Source organism: Coturnix japonica, chromosome 4 (genome assembly GCF_054131305.1).
Source record: "Coturnix japonica strain WE chromosome 4, WE-NBRP24, whole genome shotgun sequence".
Lineage (NCBI taxonomy): Eukaryota > Metazoa > Chordata > Aves > Galliformes > Phasianidae > Coturnix > Coturnix japonica.
In genome coordinates this window covers 63,366,816-63,391,210 of record NC_140666.1, presented here as the reverse complement: position 1 = coordinate 63,391,210, position 24,395 = coordinate 63,366,816, and the positions used below count along the sequence as shown (strand labels likewise).

Here is a 24,395-nt window from a genome sequence, read left to right as displayed (position 1 = left end):
CAAACTGTATCTGGTATTCAGCAAGTGTTGCTGCTTAGATCTTCCCAACTTAATCTCTTTTGCAAGTTTTACTTTGCTTTTCATCTGTCAAACTCTTATTTTGTCTGTAAATCTAACAGTGTAAGTAAGGATTGCTTTAGGTAAACAGTTAGGGTTAGTATTCAAGTGGATAGAGCAGATAGATGAACAATCTGATTGCATTTATCTTCTGTTAATATTCCATTTCTGTTTTTTTTGTAAAGTGGATGTAATGCCATTCTTAATCTTCTGAGAAATTAGAACATTGAAATCGTTTTTATTCTTTATGTGCTTTTAATGTGAATTTTAGAGTTACTGGAAATTATCTTGTGTTGAATACAGCCAACTCATTTTAGTCTTTAATAGTGGAGTCCGTAGACTAAGACCAGCTCATTTTTTTTAACTTTTTTTTCTCCAATATTACAGATTCAACAGTTAACTGAGACACTAAATAGGATATCAAGTGAAAAAGACCTGTTATTGGCTGAAAGAGATAATCATTCTTTCCAACTTAAAGAACAAATCTCATCAATTAATCAAGAAAAAGATGAGCTACACAAACTTCTCCAGGAGATCAGTTCTGAGCGCAACCAACTCAAAATGGAACTGCAAAAAAGTTCTGAGATGGTTGGTGTTGCAAGCTGCATACCTACGTTAGTAATAACTTATCTTCTTGAATGGTACTTAATTATGCATGCATTTATTGTAGTGTACTGAAACAAATGGAAAACTGGAATGTGCTCTGAACAAACTGAAGCAGAGAGATCTGAATGATACGTCTGTTCAAGTGAACTTACTGGATAATGCAGAGAAGGTGGATGATGAGAGTTTAGTGGCAAAAAGCATGAAAATTAAGGTGAGTTTCTGTATTTTTTAAAGGATACGTGTCAAACTTTAATAACTTTTGTTCAGGTGTACTTCTGTGTATGATTTATAAAGAATTGGCAAGTCTTTATTTAGTTTTTTTTTAATTAAAAATTGAAAATGGTACTGGCCTGTAAATTTAGGCTACCTTATATTTTCCTTAAAGTGTAATCTAGCTTCTGTATGTGATTTGTGAGCTTTAGTTAACTAATAATTCCTTGAAGCATATTGGCATTTCATGGCCTACTAACTGCTTTAAATTTATGGCCAAAGCTTTCCTTGGAAAGAAAGCAGGTATGGCTGTTTCACAAAGGAAAACAAAAGGCAAAGCACTAAGAGCAACTTCGTGATCTTTCTTTTCACACAAGGATCAAAGAGATCAGCCCCATTCAGAAAGCAGTCTGGTGGCAAGCTCACAAACAGACAACAAATTGTATTTCAGGCCCAGCTTACTGTTTTAATCTTCACCTATGACAATAGGACAGACTTCAGGTCTTGCGTTACTTTTCTACCTTTGTAAAACCTTATGTGTGCTGTGGGGGTTAACCTGTAATCTGATGCTCACCTTGTTTATAACTAAAGACTCATTCCTTACTGTGACTTAATTTGCTTAATTTATATTTAGGAGCTTCTTGAAATATTCCCAGATATAAGGAAGAGGTATGACTGTTTCTCTACAATGTCTCTCAATCTAAAAGCTGAACTGGATAGTCAGAAAGCAGTGATAGCTGGAATACTGACTCAGCTTTCATCGAAACAGAGTAAAGAAGTCAATCGACTGCGAATGGAAAATGAGAGCATTAACAGTCATCTCCAGAGTTTATTGAACAAACTGAAGGTGCCAACTAAAATGCTGAATATATATATGAATATATATAGTCTCACTATTAACAGCTAGGATTCTATATGATCTAGCTTTGATATTTCATGAATGCTTGTCTTAGAGAAAATAGACCCCTTACATATCTGAAAAACTGGAACCATTTAGATAAATGAACTGCTATTTTTTTTTTTTTACTGTAATAATATATTATATAATAATATAAAAATACTGTAGTATTTCATCAGTATTAATCCATTTACATTGATGGGTAGTGTTCTGCGCTTTATAAATCAAATCAAATTATAGTCATCTGGGTACATATTTCCTTAGAGAGGAAAGATATGCAAGAGGCCTTGGAGATTTACTTTTGTTTTGTAAAATTACCAGAAGGTTTAATGACTTCTGTGGTCAGACTTCCCTCAATCCATAGCTCTGTATAGAAACATATTCCAAATATTAGGAAAAAATTAAAAGAATTTTGGAAAGAATTACTGTCATAATGAACAGAAATATAGTAAACACTATAGTTTTGGTGATTTTTGAGGTTTTTTTTGCATGTGTGGTTTTTTTTTTCTTTTCCTATTTACTTATTTACCATGTAAGGGAGGGAGGTGGAAGGCATGGAGGCAAAATGATGGTAGAATGAAAGTTCTGGTAATAAAAGTATCAGTTACCTTTATACATACCGTTACCTAAAACATTTAACAAGAAAGGTTTAATTAGTACTCTTAAAGAACCTGATATCCTATTTTCACATAAGCTATCTAATGTTCATTTTCTTTTTTTTAATTGTTGTTCAACAGTTTTTGTTCACTCGTATTTGCTCAAAGAAGAAGGATTATCATGCTACTGTTAATAAGTATGTAATGGAACTATATGAGGAAAAGAGAAATCAACATCAGCTACAAGTTCAAATTCAGTGTCTGAAAAAGTTTCATTTAAATCAGAACGAAATATCCTCTCAAGAGTTAAATGTAGATGTGTGGCAGACTTTGCATTTGAACACACAGGTATGATTTTAAATTTTCAAAGACTTGAGTATTTCAAGACATGATATAACATGGTTGTACTAGTCTAATGGGCATTGTTTTTAGCTATTTAAACTATACTTGGGGAGGGGAAAACAATTCTTTTTTAAGGCTACTACTTATATAAAGTGAATTCTGTTTGTGGCTAAAGTGGCTAAAAATTAAGTTGAAAAATTGTGGGACTATTATTTACTAATTTGTCCTGTAGAATACATTTCTATGTGATACTAAGATGATTTCTGTTAGCAATTAGATGAATTTCCCACCTTCATCCTCCCACCTGCAACCAGGAGCATGGATTGTCTATTTTTTTCCAGTAGGCGATAGCAAAATTCCTTTTAGCCTAACAAATGGGGAATAGTTAGATGCTAAAATGTATTTCCTCTACATATAGATAGTTAAGGGGGCAAAAAAACATACATGTACCTAACAAAATAATATTTTAACTTGATCCCTTCTCTGAGAAGAACATCCTCAAAGATATATCAGAAATGGAGAGTGAACTTCTCAGCATAGAGGCAGAGTTGCAGCAAGAAGCAAGTAATAGAAAGGAAACCTCACAATTCTGGGAAAATTGTTCAGTACACCACTGTGATACAGAAGAACTTAAAGAAGAGTTAAAGAAGGATAATGAAAGGCTTTTACAAGTCGTTAATTTCTGGACCCCAAAAGGGAAGGTAAATAAAAACTTAATTCTTAAATGTGTTTATTGTGTGTACTGTGTAAATACCTCTGTAATCTAGTTGAAAACAAACAAAAAAACTACTTTTGAAGTTATTTTATTAATTACTATCAGCACTTATGTTTTACAGTTAAATAAACTGTAAAACATTTTTAAGAAAAATCAGAAGATTTTTAGGACTTTTTTCCTTATCCAATTAAGTTGGAAACTTGTGCTTAAAAAGAGTTCCCAGGAGATAATTGTGTGTGTATGAGGTGGGTTTTTTGGGATGTTTGTGTCATCGGTTAGTGTCATCTTGTCTCTGGTTCAGGGGGCCTCCCTCCCCCAACCCTGCAGGAGGATGAGAGTACAAAAGGAAGGGAGTACAGCTAGATTGACATAAGAGAAACTAATTTATAGTAAATGGTAAAGAAATATGAGATAATATTAAAAGAATGAAGGGTAACCAATCAAATAAACAGGAGAGAGCTATCTTTCTAACTGTGCTGTGGGTGGTGTTACAGAAGGAAGTAGAGCCATGGTTATGTCACCTCTCTTCCTCCCAGAAAACACATGGTAATGACTGGGGTTGCTGGGAATTGCAGTTATACACTTCCTACCCAGCAACAGGAACTGCAGCTTCATGGCAGCTGTCCCAGCTCTTGTTGGTTTTGCATGATGTTATGACATGGAATACCTGTAGGAAACCATGACAGTTTGCTTTTTAACAGCCTGAATCTTGGAAACAAGGTTTATAGTTGTGTTTAACTGTTCCTTGCAGAACTTGGAAGCCTGATGAATTTACATTCTCAAGGCTTAATACTCACAGGATTTCCTGTTCTTTTCCAACAACCTTTAACAAGGCTAAAGTGTTTTCTATAAAACTTGATTGTAATTGATATTCTTGTACCTTTTATACCTCCATAATTTAGAATTACCCATTCCACACAATGTGGAAAAAAAAAAGTTAAGTTCTGCAGTATGAAATGTTTTTAAACTAAATTTAATGAGAATTTATCTCTGGATAAGAACATCAAATAGCTCTTAGAAAACAGGTTACAGGAAGGTATCCTCTACCTTATGATTAGTTCTTAGGAACGGTCTTCATAACTTCCAGCAAACATTTGTTCCTGAGGTACTGATATTTGTTCTACTGGTATTGGTCTGGAGTATGAACCATCACCCTCCTTCTGTACATGCTGTGACTCAGTTCTGTCCCGCTAAGTTTAGCTTACTGAAAAAAAGACTTAAATACCTTTTGTAGAATTGTCAGCCTTTAGTTCTCCAGGGTTTTCCAATGCTGATAGGAAGAATTCTTTGATAGACACACTCTGTGGACCAAAGCTGTCACTTAAAAACTGATACACTTATCACCTGATAAGTATGAAGTTCATCTTTACCTGGTGTGTTAAACATTGGTTTCTAGAATAGTCCACTGGGCATGTTTTCTCTTGAATAGTTGTCAGTGAATGGATTCCAGCAAAAATGTATCCAAATAATTGTGTTCTTCTCCATAGCAACATAATGGTTTGGGTAGGGAACACAACTCATGATGAGAGATCTTAAAAAATCATCAAGTCTAACCTCCTGGCCCTGGGCGGAGATGTCTTTAATTAGATCAAGTTGCTCAAAGACCCTGCTGCTTAGGAGTTGGTGAAGCAACTGCTGAACTATCTCACTATGCTCAGTGTAAAGGAGTCCATTCCTTCTATCCAATATAAATCTACCCTCTTTTAATGTAAAGCTCTTAGCCTTGGAATCTTGCTAAATCTCTTTTGTAAATCTAAATCTCCCCTTTAAGTACTGAACAGACATGATAAAGTCTCCCCAGAGCATTCCTTTGAGGCTAAACTTCTCCAACTCTTCCAGATCCATCGGAGTGCTCCAGCCCTACCAAGCACTTCTGAGTGCCAGTAATTTCATTTCTGGTAGCAAGTACCTGCAAATTTCAAAAGGGACACTGAATCAAGAATGTACAATTAACACCAGCAAACTTCCTACTTTTTTACTTCTAGCTTGTTCAAAAAATTTTGTCTGTATTATTTTTCAGATACTCTTTCAACTTTCTTCAGAGTTGGATGACCGAACTTTGACATACTGTAAGAATGCTGATGTTGAATGTAAACAGCAAAAAGAGAAATCTGAGGAGTTGCTTCGGGATCTGAAGACTCTGAAAGAACAGCTGGGCCCTGGTGGCTCTGCTCATCTTCTGTTAGAAGAAGAAAATTGCAAACTTCACACTGAACTGAAGGCTGCAAAACAAGATATAAAGGTGCAAAAACGTACTCAGTGCTTATTTTCTAGGTGGGAGTACCATAAACTGGAAAGTTTGGTGACTGTAAATCTCTGCCACACTGCCCCAGAACACACTTTGTTTTTGTATACTTATTTTCATTCCTAAAGTGAAAGAAAGTTAGAATTCTTGCCTGTAATGTGATTTATTTTGTCTGTTTTCTATATCCAAATAAATGCCAGTTTACAGATGTACACAGAATGCACCCAAATTTTTCTGAAGTATAGATTCTAATAACGTGGTGTTCTTGAAGCTTTGTTAGTTATATAGTATTCCTTACAACTGGAAGCTGCAGAAGAATTCTGTCTTTATTCATGAGAACTGAAGTCTCTTTCCCCCTGTCATACTTAACATTTCAGTTACTCACACTCAAACAATCTTTTTTAGACTTGAGTGTTCCAGAATGCCATCAGATGACACATAGCAGGTGAACAGTGTTATGGAATGTATAGGGACTCTTCCTTCTTTGTTGTTCTGTTATATTTTTTTCTTTTTTATTTTCTCAGGGAGTATGGGGTCTTGTCTTAACAATATAACAGCATGTGATCATACTCATAAGTTGTGCTGTAACTACTCTTAACTGCTTATCTCAATAGGCAATGGAAGTAAAACTCCAAAAGTTGGAAAATTCAGTAAATGAAGCAGGACAAAATCTCAGAGAGAAAGAGGACAAGATAAACAAGTTACAAGCACAGATAAGGACAACAACAGCTTCAAGTGAGCTTACCCAGCTGCAAGCGAAACTGAATGAGACAGAAAAGTGCCTCAGAACTTCCCTAACAGAGAATCAGATTCTTCAGGTATAAGCCAAATTCTTTTCTCATTTTTTCTCTAACATGAAGAGAGGGTGCTTTAAAGACAATTTATTCTGCGTGATACTCTTGATATCAGAACACTCTATTTTCCTGTTTACTATGCAGCTTCATTTGCAACCAATGCATCTTTTGAAGATAAAACATGTTATGTTACTAGAAGCTAAACTTACTACCTATGTACTTCTGAAATGTTCTTAAGCTTCAAATTTTTAAACAAGTATAAGGTTTTTTCCCCTCATGCAATATATTTACATGCTAGTTCAAAATTCCCATAATATATTTTCACTCAGGTCGCAATGCTTACTAAAAGTTTGAGTGTGTGCATTATAACAAAGCTACAACAGCAACTACTATGGTGTTAGTTGATAACGTGGACATTCTTATCCTAGAATAACTGTGCTTCCAACTTTGTCCTGCAAGGTGTGGCACACAAGTAAACAAAGCAGTCCCCAGCTTCATTACTCTGTAAGATTCCTTCACTCATACTAGATATTCTGTTTTTAGGCAAAATTAGATAAAGGTGCTGAGTTATACAAAGAAGAAATTGATCAGCTCAAAACACAACTAGTAAAATGTGATATGGAAAGAATGAAGCAATCAAACTCTTTCGATATGAAGTAAGTTCAAATTTACCTTTTCATAGTTCTTAACTACCTATTCCCAACCCTGACCTGACAAATAAGTAGTAAACATTCAGCTTCACATATCTTAGGTTTTTATACTTTCTGTATTCCAAAGAAAGTAAAAGTCATATATATTTCAAGCTGGTTATCAGACTCCTTCCCTATACACCCACCAAAATCATACCATCGTTGGTTTAGATTGGAAGAGGACTTTAAGATAATCTAGTTCCAACCCCCTGCAGCATGCGGGGTTGTCACTCACCAGATCAGGCTCCCAAGGGCTCTATCCAAGCTGGCTTTGGATGGATGGGGCATCAACAACTTCTTTGAGCAACCTGTTTCAGCATTTCACTACTCTCTAAAGAATTTCTTCCTGAATTCTAACCTAGATTTCCTCTGTTTTAGTTGAAAGCCATTCCCCCTAGTCCTATCACAACAGACTGTGTAAAAAGTCACTCCCTCTCCTGTTTAATAAGTTTCCTTTAAGTACTAGAAGGCTGAAATGAGGTCCAGAGCCTTCTCTTCTCTGCCTTCTTTAAGCTGAAGAAAACCAGTGCTCTCAATATTTCTTCGTGTCTCAAACAACCTATGTTCAGCCATAAATAACTTTTCTGATGTGATGGAGAAACAGCAGCTGAGAACACTCTACAGCTCACTGGACAGAGAATTGAGTTCAAACTTCTGTTTTCCTGCACTTTAACTAAAACCTAGCTAACAACCAGATGTAGAGTTAGTCCAATATATATATATTGGACTATATTATATATATATTGATTTTAAACTTTCTGTGCATTTTTGTTTGTTAGCGCAACTGAAAATCAAATAGGTCTCCTGCAACTTAGATTACTAAGCTTAAAACTCTTTTTTTCCATCCCCTCTGCCTCCCTACCAACACAGACTTGCGAATTATAAAGCTCTTGCAGAACACCAAGAAGAACAGTTAAGAAAGCTAAAAGAAGAACTTAGAAGAGCGCAACAGGAGCAAGATGTTACTGGTAAATTCAAGACCTAAATAAGGGACTGTTTCATATTAAGCATTCACTTTTAACATTTGTACAATTAACAAATGTACAGTTAGCAGGAAGCGTAGTATTTTACAGGCTTTATAAAGATTATTGTGGTGGAAAGAGACAATCAAAAATAAATGAAATGCTCGCCCGTGTCCTAGGCTTGAAGTAGAAAACTACAAAAGGAGGGATCTCCAGAAAGAGATCCTTCCTTAGTGGTAGTCAGCCCTTAAATGGGGTCTAGGAGAGGCGGAGCCAGGCTTCACCCCTTCTGGTCACACACACCTGTGCTCCCAAGGCTGGCTCAATGCTTTCTTCAGGGGATCAACCAGTGGTTCAGGCCATGGCTCAGCAGTTCCCATATAATGTTATATAGTTTAAATTCCAGATTGGGTGCAGGCCTTTTACCTCAAAAGAATAAAAGTAGGTTTAGGTGCTTTGGAAGAGATGGAAGGTTAGAATACGTTAACTGAATGTGGAATGTATTAGAATTACAGCAGGTCTTGTATTCTTTTTTTGTATATTCCTCCAGTTGTACTAGCAATCATAATGGCATAAGCAGCTGTAGTGACTTGTTTCTAATTCTATGATTAGAACTAGAAATATAGAATTGTATGAATTGGAATGGACCTTTAGAGGTCAGATGGCACAACTCCCCTGCATCAAACAGGGGCATCAATAGATAGGCAAGGTTGCTCAGAGCTCTGTCCAGCCTGATCTTCAAAATGTCTCCAGGGATGGGGCATCTAGCTACTGAGGTTTTATGTGTAAGACTACAGGAAGGAATCTTGTATAGGCATAGCTAGAATATTTATTGATGTGATTTTTAAGCACTGTAATGATAATACGTGTATTTGTATAAATTTTTTTTCCAGTGGTGTGTGAAAAAGAAGCTCCTCAGCAATCCCAAATGTCCATGCCCATTACTTGTGGTGGTGGCAGTGGTATTGTGCAGAGCACACAAATACTTGTTTTAAAATCTGAACAAGTTAAGCTGCAAAAAGAAAACTTGCACCTGAAGAAACAAAATGATATTCTACTAAGGTAAGCACAAGAATGGTAAGCATCGTGTCAAGTAATTATCACAATTTCTTTCTAGGAAACCTGTAGAACTGAGTAACTGCTCATCTTAAGATGCAGAAGAATGTAGCAAGTCTAAACGTTTATGAAAAGCTAGTGATGTATTTGTGTCTGTGTACCTTTTTATGGCTTTTGAGCTTTAAATTACTTTCTTCCATAAGAATTTGTTCTAAACGTTTATCAGTAACTGGAAGATGAACTTAGTTGAAAAAGTATATGGTAAAATTGTTGGAAGGGATCTTTGCTTAAAAAGGAAAGAAAAAAAAAACTCACAAAACATTGTACCTTCAGAACTGATGTGGACATTTGGATTTGGTAGGAGGCTTTATTGCCCTGTCTGTGATATGTCATCTGAAGATGTAGGAACTGTCTTGTCAGGATTGTTTCTCTTTCTCCTTCAAAGAACTTCTGAAGGTTTTTCTTAATTAAATGCTATAATTTTTTTTTTTTCTATTCAGTAATGAGCATCAACTGAAAGAGGAACTCAGAAAATGGAAAGAAAGAGCACTAAAACTGAGAGAACGATTCTCAAGAGATTCTACTCAAGAGGCAGTACCAAGGTCTCCAAGGAAGACAGTGTCAAGTTCCCTTAAGGAGCCAGCTTCACCCGCCAAGCAATCTGTATCTCAGGAAACTGCGACTCAGTACACACCAAAGCCTTTGCCACTGATGTGTCCAACAAACTTCTTTGATAATTCCAACTTAGGTACACTAATAGGTATGTAACATGGTGGTGTCCTATTAAAGTTATTTAGGGGAGACAAAATATATGGGGTGGTCTTTAAGTGTGAGTAGATGTCCTGTACTTTCCCTGATCAGACCTGAAACGTATATAGAAGCAGTTTTCTTGAATGCCTATTCAGCAGATCGTTAAAGGGCTGGCCAACTGGTGCCAAGATTATCCACGCTCTACAGAACCTAAATACTTGGTACACAGACCTCCCGAAGATTAGGCAAACTTAGTATTTCTTTTGCTTCAGTGAAAGTGCTGATGACCAATCACTTTATAAAGTGAAGAGGCAGAATATCACCTCAAATGATGCTGTAGAATCTTTTGCTTTTTAACTTTACAACAGTTAAGCATACACTTCTGACAAAACTGATTTTCACAGACTGCGCTATCTCTATTCAGAGTTAACTGCTGGTTGACTTCTTTCTAATATTTATTTATTGAGATTATCGATTTTTTGATCTTGGATTTTGAATTCGCCATCATGGCAGTCTCTAGCTGCTGTAATAGCTGTTTTGATATTTTCTGATATTTCTTACTGCTGCACTGGTGATTTCTGGGAAGTCTAGTGATCTTAACACATTAGTGCTACTGCCCTCATCAACCTGCTTCTGAAAGTCTTTGTGAGGCCTCAGCAGGCGTGCTGAAGACTTTAATTAGACTGACAGATTTCCAGAAAGAATGACTCATTGCTATTTCTTGTGAAGTCCATCCTGGTAATGGTATATCCTTCTTCACAGTACCATGCTTCTCAGAGGCAAGCTTTGCTAGCTGACATTTAAAACTAGTCAAGAATAAATCACTGTGTTCCTACTGCTTGTCTAATTGGGAAAATGTCACTTTAATCTTCTTATTTTCTGTATAGATACACAACCTGCAGGAATAGAGACCACGGAAGGCCATCTTAAGAAGTGGTTTGAAACTTCAGAGAAAGATAAAGCCCCTGATTGTAATACCCAATAGAGGTGTTCTGTTGTAAGCTGTCATTACAGTGGCTACAGACAGAAACTAGCAACACGGAAAATGGTTGCTCCAGGCTGAAAGCCATCTATTGTGAGAAGAGCTCTGGTGGCATGCCAGTCCCTTGTGTTGGAACTACTACTTTCCAGAAGCGGAAAAGCTTTAATACAAGAACAAAAATGGAAAAGTAGACATGTTAGCTGCAACCTGTTGATGACGTTCTCCCTTGGTTGCTTTTGTTTTGTGTTGCAAAGTAAAACTAATGTACTGAAGAGAAACGGACACAAGAATGGGTCACAGACTGATCTACTGTGAAACTTCTTGATCTTAAACTTCTCTGGCATTCCTGTAACAGCCCTCTTCTGGGTGCTTTGTATCTACTCATTAGTTAATTCTGTTTATTGACAGATGGTTTTTATACTATGAGTTGGTTTTGGTTTTGTTTTTTTTTTTCCCTAAGACCACATTTCCACTGCAATTTTAACCTCTTTATTTGGATAGTGCAACTAAATTTATTAGTTGTCTGCTTGTAGGGTTTCTCTTAATTCTTGAAAATATTTCTGCAGATCAATAAACTATGGTGCAAAAATAACTTGTTTTTCTCATCATCTCTGAATATACTTTATTTCCTGCTTGAAGTTGGGTTCTGGATTTTTATTTATTATTTTCAAGCAGTAAGCAATCGCTCTAATTGGCACTATCCTGTTGTCTTATGAGCTGAAAATAAAACTGGACAATAGGGGTAGTAATATGGGCTATGTTTTACTATCCTTCTCATCTGAATTTTGAAACCTATTTTAATGTTCTGTATGAAAAGGTTTGTTTTGAAGAACTTTAGGTGTGTTAAGTATCCAACACTTCAGTTTTGTGGAGACACAATGCTATGATCTGAGGATGCTGATTGCAATATTCATTGTCTAAGGACAGTCTTTCCTAGTAATCAGAGCACTTCTATCCTTACGTTTCTTTTTTGTTTTGTTTCTGTTTTATTTTTTCTTTCGTTGTTGTGGGGGTTTGTTGTGTCTGTCTTTTACTGTTTCAAGATATTTTATTAATTGCTTGCTCGAATACTAAAAGATTTGGAGATTTTTTTTTGTGCTTGAGCTGAAAAACAGGAATTCACTGTACCAGGTCTGTCTCAGTTCGGTAGACAAAAGGGTGGGAGAGGAGGAGAAATGCTTTTGAAAAACTTAATGATTAAGTGTTTTTTTAATGGGGCAGATGAGTTACAAAGCCTTAGAAAATCTATTATAGTTCTCTAGAAAGACGTTTCTGCATTTGCTGATGTGCGTGTGTCCTACTTTACTTTAAGAAACGTAACCGGATAATGTTCAAGTAGTGTTCAAAATCCTTTAGGGTAGCTAATTATAACTAAACTTGTCCTAGCATTTTTCAGTCTGATGATATTAACTGCTTTAAGTAACATATAATAAATCATAGAAGGGCTTGGTTTGGAAGGACCCTCAAAGAACATTTACTTCCACCCCCCCTCCTCCAGGCAGGGTTGCTAACCCTAAATTAAGCACTCTTATCAGGCTCCCTAGGGCTCCATCTGCTCTGGCTTTGAATACCTCCAGGGAAAGGGCATCTACAGTCTTTCTGGGCACTGCCCTCTAGATGTCAAATAAAAGTTTTTTGCTTAATGTAAATCTTCCTTCCTTTAGTTTAAAACTATTTCACCTTGACCTGTTGCTATCTACAAGTGTAAAAAGTTGATTTCCCTGTTTACGATCTCCCTTCAAATATTGGAAGGCTACAATAGGATCTTCCTTCAGCCTTCTCCAAACTGAAAAAGCCCAGCTCCTTCAGTTCATCTTCATAGGAGAGGTTCTCCAGCCCCCTGGTTACTCTAGGGGCCCTCCTATGTTGCTGCTCCAAAAGCTACATATTTCTGAGTTCAGGGTCCTAGACCTGAACACATTACTCTAAATGGGGCCTCACGTAGGCAGCATAGCAAGGGATAATCAGTCACCTACCTTCTCCCGCTAGCCACCCTTCTGATGCAGCTCAAGCCTTCTGGGATTCAGGTGCATGTTGCTGGCTCATGTTAAGTCTTCCATCTACCAGGATCTCTGAGTCCTTCTCTGCAGGGCTGCTCTCGATGAGTTATTTTCCCTGTCTCTACATGTATCTGGGATTGCCCTGATCCAAGTGCAATGCTTGTTCTTGGTTTTATTGAACCTCGTCAACTTTATATTGGCCCACCTTTTGAGTTTGTCATGGTCCTTTTGAATGGCAACCCTTCCTTCTGTTATATCAACCACATCAAAAAGCTTGCTGTCACCAGCAAACTTGGAAAGGTTGCACTTGATTCCATCATCTGTGTCATTGATAAAGATGTTAAAGAGTACCAGTCCCAAGATGGACCCCCTAAGGGATACCACCTGTGACCAGCCTCTACCTGGATGTAGAGCCATTGACAACAGCTCTCTGGCTGCACTCACCCAAACAATTCCTTATTCAAATAGTCCACCCTTCAAAAAATATCTTTAATTTAGAGATAAGGATGTGGTATGGGACCACGTCAAAGTCCTTGCAGAGGTCCAGGCTGCAAGTTTAAGTTTTTTTTCCAGAAGAATCTGTTCCATGGTGTTCCCAGGTACAGAGCTGATGACTACATAGAGATTTGAGAACAAATACTTTGGTGTTTTCTGTTGTTGTTATGTTTGTGGTTTTTTTAAGCTAAATTTATCAGGCAAGGAATTGTCCTAGTTTAAATTTGATGACAGATAATGTTAAAGAAGAACTGCTTGGGAAAACCATGCTTGTGAGTTTTGTTGTTGTCATTGTTGTTTTTGGTGAATATTTTGTTGATCTCTTGCATTCTTTAAGAAAAAATGAATAGCTGAAGTTTATGATCCTTTTTTGTCCCTGTGCTGTGCAGGAGAAAATTATACTTAAAGCCTTGAGTTTCACTAGATGGCAGCATCTTCGTGTTTCAACAGAAAATTACCCTCATACAGAGAAACTTAGCAGTTGGACTTCAACTCCCAGCAAACACAGCAAAAAAATCATATGACTTCCTTTTTTACAAAGGTCATTTATTGTGTGCACCGAGCTGGCTGAGAACTTCTGGTGAGTGACTATTTTAATCTTTATTTTATAAATGCTTCGTAGCATTTGTATGTGAAATGTTTGTGGAAACTCACTGTCAGATCAAAAACATGTTTATAGAGCATTTTGCATCTAAAATGGCAGTGTGATTTGAGGAAGTACTTCAGCTGATTGTTGTTGGTTGTTTTTCTGAGGGGTAGGGGGTTGTACTGAAAATGTGCATGTGACAGCAAAGAATGAATTTCCTCAGCCTTGACTGAGTGCTTTGAGCAAACCTACGAGATACTTAGGACTTCTGCTAGAAGTGATACATTGCAGAGTTAGTGCTACGTAGCAATGCGCATGGTCTCATTTTACTCAGTTTAACCCTAAAGTGAGGTGTTTCAGTGTCTTCAAACACAGTCTGTAAGTCAATTTGATCTTGAGTCATGTGGGATAATGTTTTTGTACTATAGTAGAAAGAACTTTTTAGTCAAATTGTTTAGAAAGAAGTCCACTGTGTTGAGTCAGTAACCTCTGGAGAAATATACCAGTTTTGCTCCAATTTTGAGTGGGGGAGAGGGAGGCAAAGCTTCTGGGAAACAAGATTTCTAGTCAAAATTGAATGAGTGATCTGATGTATAACCCTAAACTGGACTAACACATCACAGAATGGATTTGACTGTCTCCTGGTGATGTTGTTGGCTGCTAGTTGGTCATTTGCTTGTTTGTTTACACCTTTACATTCTATATTTCTTCAACCATAACAACTCCTTTGAAAGCATCTATCTAGGCAGAGGACTGCACTTTGCCTTTTGGCCGCCACTGCTTGAGTAAAGTGAAACCTCCTAGACGCTTATTTGCATCCATACAGCACTCAAAAATAGTTTAAAAAAAATCTTTCCCACCTTTTGCCCCAAGCATGTTCAGTAGTTCTCTCAGGTCAAACGATGTGGTAAAAGTGAGGGGGCATTTTCATTTCTCTTCATTCTCTTATCTTGTGGGGCAGAGAATCATCTACACTGAGAGATTCTCAAGAAAATTCAGAGCAGACAAATGCCAGTCTCAGACATGATGGAAAATAATGCATTTCACAGAGACCTAGAGGGTACTGTGCAAATTGTGTTGCCATAGTAAGTTGAATACGTAGTTTGAAATAGAAGAAACCTGCGTTCTAAGAATAAATGTACAATGGAGATGCCAGATTACAAGCTATTTTACTTCTGTCTCATCATTTATTTATTCTTCCTTTTCCTGTTTAAATGAAGTTCGTTTCTGATAAAAATAGAGTTAGTTTGGCTTTTGAGCTCAAATGCGTTTTGGTCCATATAAATGCAAGATCGAGGCAGTGCCCCCTCAGGATCTTGGCTGACTCAGCAGCCCAAAAGAGTGCTTTGTGACTTGATAGTATAGATGCTTTGAATTGTGTTTTGGTTTATGGAATGCGTTTGCACCTGATTCCCATGGGGTGATGTTGACTCACTTTCTATTAGACTGTCACATTTTCTGTTTGTGCAGGCCAGAAGCATGGGGCGGCTGGATGGGAAAGTCATACTTCTGTCTGCTGCAGCACAAGGGATTGGAAAAGCCACTGCTATCGTGAGTTAGATAAAATTGGTTGTCTTGTACCTAAGCTAGATGTCTGATGTTACCATGCACAACAACGTCTGCACCAAACAAGTTCTTAAATTAATAAACTATAGATGGAGCCAGAACTACTTACTGGAAAATTCAGGGAACAATATAGTCAGTGTACTGTATTGTGTATGCTTACTGCTGTTTAAATTTATGAAAGAGAGAGAAATCCTTTTATTTACTGTTAAAATAAAATTCAAACTATTTATTTATTTGCTTGTTGACAATCGCTTTTGACAAGCTCAGCCCCTGCCACTTCTTTCTTCTGCAGTAGACAGAGAAACTAGCAGGGTTATCTCAGTACCTGCATAATATCTAAATATGAGCTATGTCTCTTATTGTATTCTTCAGGCTTTTGCAAAAGAAGGAGCCAAAGTCATCGCTACAGATATCAATAAGACTAAGCTGCAAGAACTGGAGAAGTATCCAGGTAAACCGTCTACTGTAGGTATTAGTTCAAATACTGCAAATATTGTTGTAGGCTGGACAGAAAAGCATGGAAAACGTGGAGAGTAATCATTTAGATTTCATCATTACTTTAGTTTGTGGTGTAAAATGGCAGAGATTACATGTAAAATATCAGTGTTTCAGACAGAATATTCTAGGAGTGTGGAATAACTGTGTGTTTCTTGTGTCAAAGGAGCAGATATTTCTTCTTCCCAGAATGCTTTGTTACTTCTATTTATTTGTTCATTTATTTTTAAGATTACTGGAGTTACTGTCAAAACCATCATGTGAAAAAACACAGAATGCTTTTCCCTGATTATAAGAACTAATATCCAGCTATACAAATAGATTTAGTGCCTTGCATTTCCCTGGTCCATACTCAGCAAGGAGAGCATGTAAAAGATAACTGTCTAATAAGAATTGGCACGTGTTTAGAAACTAATTACACCAATCAGTGAGCTTATTTTAATTGTACAAATGCTCAGGCTTGAAAGTTGCTTTCCAGCTCATATCAGAAACACCCACCTCAAAAATTTTCAATAGCTACGTTTTTTAATTACAAGAGACACACAAACATGGGATACTATTAAAAAGTTATACTTTCTTGAAAGAAAAAAGGTAAGAAAATTGTATGTCACAACTGGAAGTGCTCTGACTTAAGGTGATGGAGAACAGTGATCACTGGGTGTCAACAGCTTCATGAATTCCTATTGCAGTGTGACAGCAAAATAAACAAAAATACTTCTCTGGTACAGCTTTTAGTGTGACTGTTGGCCTCCTCTGACTGGAGTTCACTGCAAGCAGGCCTGTAATTCTTCAACAAATCTGGGACTCTGCAGGTTAATTCTCAGCATATTTAGCAAAGTGTTATGGTTTGAGCTGCACTTTGCTTTTCCTCTGCTAGTGCACTCAGAAGAAAATAAGTGATTTTCGGTATACTGGCAGCCATTTCCATCCATTTGACATGTGATTAGTTAAACTCCTTCTTCAAGACTTGGCACTTTATGGACTTTGAATCGTGTGTAGAAGAGGTAATTCTACTGCTTATGTTAATCACTAGCCTGCAGTCTTACTAATTACATCATCATAGACAAATCTCTTCAGAAATGTCTGTCCCATTTAAGCAGGGCAAGTCAAGCATGTTTATGGACTTGTCAGTTTGCTTCAAAAGACACAGGTGTAGGCTGGATGAGACCCCCAGAGGCTATCAAGACCTACTTCTTACACAAAGCAAGTCTGATTGGAGCAGGCCACTCAGGCCCACTCAGCTGGAAATTCCATAACATCTGTAGGGCTCTGTTCCAGCATGACTGACATCATGTTTTTAAACTAATAATCCATAAGAAGCACATCAAAAAATGAACTCCACACCACTCTTTGCATTCAGTCAGACTTCCCAAATTCTTTATTTTGCCATTCACCGTTCTGTGGACTTCTGAAAACTGTCTCCGTTTTATATCCTCACAATACATAACTGTAGACTTATAGTAGTCTACACTGTACGTTGCCATTGCCTGCACATGAATAAATTGTGGGTGTTGGACTTTTCCATTTGTTTTTAAAAATCTTTTGGAACACAAGTGTTCTGCACTAGATGTCTGTTAGTCCTAGATGCAGGGCATGCCATGGCCATGCTGTGGCTATAGCGGGATCGGCAGCAAGTTGTAGTGCCCTGGGAGCCTAACTGTACCCACTGCAGCACTGTACTGCAGTATTCCTCTTTTCATACCCACTCTGAGTTCTGCTGGATGAGAAGCTTGTGTATTTGAGAGGCTGAGATAAGCCAAAGTTTTTAGTGAAAAGCAATTGGTAGCTTGAGAATATAGTGGAATGGATTTCGGAGCTATAAGAGGAAGTGATTTTTACAGCAAATTACATTAGCTTATTTGTCTGTGTGATACTATATGGCTGTTAAGTCAGTTGATGTAGTTTTAATTCCTTTCTGAAATGCTGAATACCATGCCCTGCTGTCCATTGCTGTTTTAAGCATTGCACAAATTAAGTGTAGCTGTCAGTGAGTCTCCATGTGTTGGCTTACCACTGAGAGGGATCTGTTCCTGGCAGATGATCAAGTTCCCAGACTTGAATGGGAGGTACAGTGTCCTCAGCACTTGAGAAAAATAAAGTGCTGATTCTTAGCCAAAACCAGTTAAACTAAACCCATGTTTTTCTAGGCATTCAAATACGGGTTCTGGATGTCACCAAAAGGGATCAAATAGAAGAGCTGGCAAAGGAGATTGAAAGGATAGATGTCCTCTGTAATATTGCAGGGTAACCATCTTCTATTTCATTCCACTTCATTTTTCAGTTTTTTCTAACCTTTAGAACTACTTTCTTTTACCTAAATCCATTTTTTTGTTGTTGTTGTAATGCATTTGATATCTTTAATATACATTTTCATACATTTTCATCAAAACTGAACTTTTTGTGTACAGCCATATTACCCAAACCAAGATACAATGGCTCTGGAACTTGTTTTCCCTACACTGTGAATGCCCTGCACTGTTGGATTTAGCCTTCCTCCTGCAACAGTGAGCAAATTCAGTGGATGAACAACACTTTTTTTAAGCATGTATCTATGTTTTAATTTCCATATTAGCAAATGTTTCATTGTACATTGAGTCTGTATTGAGTCCTTGATAATCATCAGGTGAAAAACACTGTTGCTTCCTTCCAAAGGGCTCTTGTCCCTGATTTTTAGGACTGGAAGGATACTACAAAATGCTAGTGGCAGAATGTGCATAAAATGCCATAGAAATGTAGATCTTACACAGTAATCATACACTTATTCCAGGTTTGTTCATCATGGGACCATTCTGGATTGTGAGGAACGAGACTGGAACTTTGCTATGAACCTCAACGTTCGCAGCATGTATCTAATGATCAAGACATTCCTTCCTAAGGTAAGGCTTTGTTGCTTTTCTGCTGCACTGCATTTAAATACGACAGTTTTAAGTCACTGCTGCTTGTCACGGACTGCAATTTGAGATCAACATACAGCTTTGCAACTTCTTCTGTAAATACAAAGGCCAGAAGAGGTAGCTGTGACCATTACTGGATGCCTCTGATTTATTTTTTTTTGCAGATGATTAAACAGAAATCTGGAAATATTATAAATATGTCTTCTGTGGCATCCAGCATTAAAGGTGAGTAGCTTTCTAGATTGACTCATATATAAATCACAGTCTTAAATTAGATAATTAGATACTGGTTCATTTGTTGTAGATGAGGTTTTGCAATCAAAACAAGGGTTTATAACAACAGAGGCCTCCTGATAAAGGAAGGTTTGCTACACTGTTGGACCTGATGTTTGTTATCTCCGTTCAATGCAAGTTGCTTCTATTTGGGTTGCCTAGGTATTTGCTTTGGTTTTTGCTTTCTAATGATCTACAATACAGACCTTCATGCTTGTTTTTTTTCCCAGTATGTAGTACTCTGTAGGGCAGCTAAAGTGAGCAAATCTGACCTCCTATTCACATGTGAGGGCAGTGAAGTGATACTGCAAGTGCACAATGGTACTAGGAAAATAAACTCTTTGGTCTTCTTAAGAACAGTAATAAGAATTTGCAGCGATATATAAAAACTTAAGAAAAAAAGCTTTTAATTTAGAGGACACTGGCAAATGTGGGAGGGGTGCAGGGAGGAAAAAGATAACTCTGTTGACACATGGGCACAGACCGTTTCACAAACAGTCACATCCTGCCCTATGAGCTTTTGAATCTGCTGTGCAAGTTTTGCAGCGTGTTTTTTATCAGTATGTAATAACTGCGAAAGAGTTCTGTTCAGTGATATCTTGCTGTGTATGTTCTTCAGAGAAACAATGAACCAATAAGCACTACAATCACACCTACCAAGTAAAACTAATGGTGGCTAAAAGAGGAGACGCTGCTCTTGATGAACCTTTGTATGCTTGCAGTGTTACTTTTTCTGGACTACTGCCCAAATTCCTGTTACTGAAGAATCCTGTGCTTTATTCTGGTGTATGCCTGAGTAGCAGTTAGTATTCTAGTTAGCACAGCTTCTCCGTAAGGGAAAGCTAAAGGAAACACTGGAGTCCAGAAGCAGTTGCATATTGAATAAATATCCCTCTGTTCTTTTCTGACTTTGTTTTGTTTCTGTGCTGCCTTCATACTGACCTTCTGTTAGGAGTTGTGAACAGATGCGTATACAGTACCTCCAAGGCAGCAGTCATTGGTCTAACAAAGTCTGTGGCTGCTGATTTCATTGAACAAGGGATCAGATGCAACTGTGTATGTCCTGGTAAGTATTCTTAGAGTATTTTGTTAATACAAGTGGATGATAATAGCCTAATATAGTTTGACATTATTAACAAAAAATACATTCGCAAGCAGCAACTATTGTTACAAGAAATAAAGGGGTGAGGGGGGGGGGGGTGAGGGGGGAGAAAGGACATGATTGCTGGTGAAGTTGAGCTTTAAATTTGAAGTTAAAATTTTTGTTTAGGAACTGTTGACACACCATCTTTAAGGGAAAGAATCAAAGCCCAGCCTAACCCGGACCAGGTGAGTGTTATCCGAACTTTGGGAAGAAAACTCTTGAACTCAAATATGGTGTTAGAAAGCGGCATTCCTTTATTCTTCACAATGTATACCAGGAGACTTGACAAAACAAGTGCACGCTCAGAGTTCAAGTTCTATGTTCAAACAGTCAAGACATACATACGCAATACATTTCCATACCTATTCTTTTTTTCCCAAGAACTCATTAATATATGCTAGTGTCCTTTTAGGCATACACAGTAACAGCCTCCCATGGACTTTGACCACTTACTTTCTCCCAGTTTTTCCATCATCAGCTCCATCACAGAGACTTTTGGCTGAACTTAGCAGTTTTTCCCCAATTTGCCAAACTTACATTTCTTGTTAGTCCATAATGAGCACCTTTCTAACTTAGTGCGCTCTAATCCAAAACAATATGAGAAAAATCTGAGGAATAAGCCCTTGCACCTGGTGGGTGCAAAGATAGAAGTAGCCTATTATGCCTCCAGTGCTGTTCACACACCAAGCAAAGATGAAATGGGAAGTTACAGAACTAGCATTGACTGATTCCTTTTACTAAACTAATGTATCAGTCCTTAAATGAATATACTGATCCTTATTGCTAAATCAACCAGTAGTATTGTCTTTGGTAGTTTGGTGAGTTTCTGCTGAGAATGGGAGGCTTAAAATGCCTTGGGAGGACACCATTGCTTAGTAAATACAGAGCAGTGCAAAACAACAGAAAGGGCATTGTGGCCTATGTGTTTAAAAATTAATTGGGATTGTTAATCGTACTAACTCAGTAACTGTGAGGACTCATTTGAAGGGCCTAGGAATATCACCCGCCAAAGAGGAAGGGCTTCAGTGCCTCTACTCTGCAATCAGAAATTTAGGACCTGGTGAATGATTTTCAACATGAAATCTGCACAACAGCGACCGTTCTCACTTCTTTTCCTAGTGTATACTAGCTAAAAATTATAACATATGGCTTGCTCCCAGTATTGCTTTGTATGCATCACATGCTAACTGGGTTAAAATAATTATTTTATATTTTCAATATACCAAATGCTTTTATATATCTAGGCACTGAAAGATTTCCTAGCCAGACAGAGGATTGGCAGGATGGCTACTGCTGAAGAAGTGGCCCATCTCTTTGTGTACTTGGCCTCTGAGGAAGTAAGTATGGAACAGAAACATTTCCTGTCACAATCCCGATTTATTTTGCTTCTTCTCAATAGAGAGAACTTGTTCTGGGAGGGCTTGTATTCTCTATGAGCTTGAGAAAACTGACTGACCTCAGATCATTCTGAATCATAGAAGAAATGGGCTTGTCTGCTCTTGCAAGTTGTTTGCACTGCAGCAAAGTATTTTTCTAAGGAAGTAGAACTAGTACCATCATTACCTGCTTGCAGTAAGCAAAAGAAAGTACCTGCATAGACCCATGAGAGAGAGATCTGAGCTAAAAGGTCTAATGCTAAGGTTAAGCCTACCATTTTGGCTTAAGGAAAGCAACAGAACCATTGAGGTTTTCATAGACCAAACTCTAAATGTTCACTGCAAATACCATTAATACTAATGGACATGTATCCAGCTTATTTCAGATATTATACATTTACAGTGGATCTAATACTGAACTGGGTTCCAGTGATCTTGCCCAGCAGTCCTGCTGAGCATAACAGAATAATTTAATGCAATTACTTCAGTCTTGATGTTTCCATCTATCATAATCTTTTTATCTTCTTTCTAGTGTTCTCAAACAGTGTTTCTGTGAAGCTACTGATTTTCCAGTCTGGTCATGTTGTTTTCAAACTTGTGTAAACAGGATTCCAGTTTTGCAATATGCTTCACAATGGATACAGCAAAGAATGTCTCCAGCTCAGTTCTTTACCTCATTATTCTAAATAATTTAAATTTTCATTTAGGTCTCCTTGTTGGTTGACCTAAGTCATATTTTTCTCAGCTGAATGGTGTTAATAACATAATAGTGTAGAACATTATTCCTGCAGGTGACATCTGTGAAGACTAGCTTATGTGAATTAGCACATTCAGGGTGTCTTTTAGTCAAAAAAATGGCATTTAAAAATAAAAACACTATATTCTATGTAATTTCAGTCTGCCTACATGACCGGCAATGAAGTGGTCATTGATGGAGGATGGAGCCTGTGATCAACTCTACCTTCAGATGGAAATTCATACAATGAAAGGCCAAAAGTGAGGATCATGTTTCTCAGTTAAGAGTTTTCAATCACCTATAGGATGTAACCTAGAACAAATTTGGTACCTTTTTATGGTTATGTGATCTTATTCTATACTCAGTCATGTTTTAAGCAAATCTAAATGAAAGGAATTAAACACCATCATTATTCTCAGCCTAGAAAATATTTAGAATTTAAACATTCACAGTTCCTACCAGCATTAACAGACCATCCAGAGAAAACAGACTACTTTTAAAGCAGCCAATATCTTCTCAAATTTAATGTTTGTTTTAAAGAACAGAAGAAAGCAGAACTGGTATATATGAAGGTTGAAATGATTTTGTTACTCATGATAGACATTTACTTTAAGATAACCCACTAGATGTTGCAAATTATACCTGAAAATCTATCCTGCTTTCCAGACTTTCATTTCTGCTCACTTCTATCATTAGCAAAATGGTTTTTGAAAACAGTACTGACTGTAGAAAAAGTTTGTGTTGAACTGTTGAAAAGAATCTGTCCTGAGACTGACATCCAGAGCAGAAGCTGCAAACTTGTCAGAGACACTGTGGATATACAGAGTGTGTGCAGAAGAAATTCCTGCACATACAGTAAGGAGTCACTGTATGTGCACAGCTGTTTTCCGCACCTACAATATCCATTTTCCCATATACTGGACAAGTTGGACTGTTGGAATTTTGAACAACAGTAAATCATAGCCCAAAAAGCAGCACAATTGATTTACTAGTGAATGTACCAATACAGGACAAATATTATCAGTTCTACAGTTTAGGTTCTGTGCTTAGATATTCCATGGGTTCACTCTCAGACACAAGTACAGTTCCTGCCAAAAACCACTTTTCTCTCAAAATGACTGTTTGTATAAGAGTTTGTATTGATATTTTTATCATTTTAATACACTGAAGCTTTGACTTATGAATCAGAAACGTGCCATGGTAAAGAGTCATACTGTGAAGAGGAGAAAAAAAAACTTGTGACCCCTAAGGCAATGCATAATCTGAATTACAGAACTATTTGTTATGCTAACACAGTGTTAAAATGGACATGAATTACATGGGCTGAATTCGCATAAGTGTGGCTTTTAGTTTGTGAGTGAAGCTATATGGCATTTCTTTTTTTCATATCTATGAAAAATATGTATGAAAACACGCATATATAGGGGAAGAATCAAGAGATGAATGCTACTGAGTATTACTGGCCATTAATAAGTGGTATGTTTCTGTAACTGTGACACATTTTTAAATGATTGGAGTTCTTCAGTATTTGGTAAGAAATAATTTCTATTAATGTTATTTCAAAGGAAAATAATATACCTGCTTTGAGAGAGGCTTCTTGTTTGTACAATCTCTGTGTGTTTGCTTACAGATTTTAAACGAGAAGTATTGTGGAGCCTGGTTATGGACTTAGCTCTTACCTTTAATTGTGGTGGGAACGTTCCATTCCTGTGTAATTTGTTTGTAGGATTTTGAGTTATGTTATGTTCTCTGGCATTTGATTCAAGTGACCTCAGCAGCCAAGCAGGGTGAAGTTGGAGCAAAAATTATCCAAAGTTATCCAAAACAGCTCCACCAATACTCACTGATGTAAAGTCAAATACTGAAAGTTCAGGCCAACAGGATCCTGTTTCACTGTTTGCAGAGGTGAAGGGGAAGGCCAAAGTCCT

The 24,395-nt window shown here is 37.3% G+C and overlaps 2 protein-coding genes across 12 annotated transcripts in view; both read left to right on the top strand.

The window, feature by feature from the left end:
• The window catches only part of CENPE (centromere protein E), a 37,168-nt gene extending 25,674 nt beyond the window's left edge, over positions 1-11,494 (top strand). For 3 of the 4 annotated variants that reach the window (XM_085547105.1, XM_015862021.3, XM_085547106.1), the window contains 12 exons: positions 445-645; positions 728-874; positions 1,508-1,720; positions 2,509-2,715; positions 3,201-3,410; positions 5,445-5,666; positions 6,284-6,487; positions 7,007-7,119; positions 8,023-8,120; positions 9,008-9,176; positions 9,671-9,930; positions 10,808-11,494. In XM_085547105.1, the coding sequence (XP_085403231.1) occupies positions 445-645; positions 728-874; positions 1,508-1,720; positions 2,509-2,715; positions 3,201-3,410; positions 5,445-5,666; positions 6,284-6,487; positions 7,007-7,119; positions 8,023-8,120; positions 9,008-9,176; positions 9,671-9,930; positions 10,808-10,905 (2,142 nt within the window). In that variant the 3' untranslated portion in view covers positions 10,906-11,494. The remainder of the gene's footprint in view (positions 1-444; positions 646-727; positions 875-1,507; positions 1,721-2,508; positions 2,716-3,200; positions 3,411-5,444; positions 5,667-6,283; positions 6,488-7,006; positions 7,120-8,022; positions 8,121-9,007; positions 9,177-9,670; positions 9,931-10,807) is intronic. The other variant, XM_015862022.3, reaches the window with a different exon arrangement.
• A 2,421-nt stretch (positions 11,495-13,915) lies between these two features.
• On the top strand, positions 13,916-24,059 carry BDH2 (3-hydroxybutyrate dehydrogenase 2). 8 transcript variants are annotated; one of them, XM_015862113.3, is made up of 10 exons: positions 13,916-13,977; positions 15,454-15,534; positions 15,922-16,000; positions 18,192-18,288; positions 18,812-18,920; positions 19,103-19,163; positions 20,164-20,277; positions 20,482-20,540; positions 21,600-21,692; positions 22,629-24,059. In XM_015862113.3, exons 2-10 carry the CDS (start codon positions 15,463-15,465, stop codon positions 22,680-22,682), a joined length of 738 nt encoding a protein of 245 aa, XP_015717599.1. In that variant the 5' UTR covers positions 13,916-13,977; positions 15,454-15,462; the 3' UTR covers positions 22,683-24,059. The 8 variants fall into 8 exon arrangements, with proteins under 8 accessions (XP_015717599.1, XP_015717598.1, XP_085403306.1 ...); XM_015862112.3 differs by having other exon boundaries at positions 15,429-15,534; XM_085547180.1 differs by lacking the exon at positions 15,454-15,534.
• The last annotated feature ends 336 nt before the right edge of the window (positions 24,060-24,395 follow it).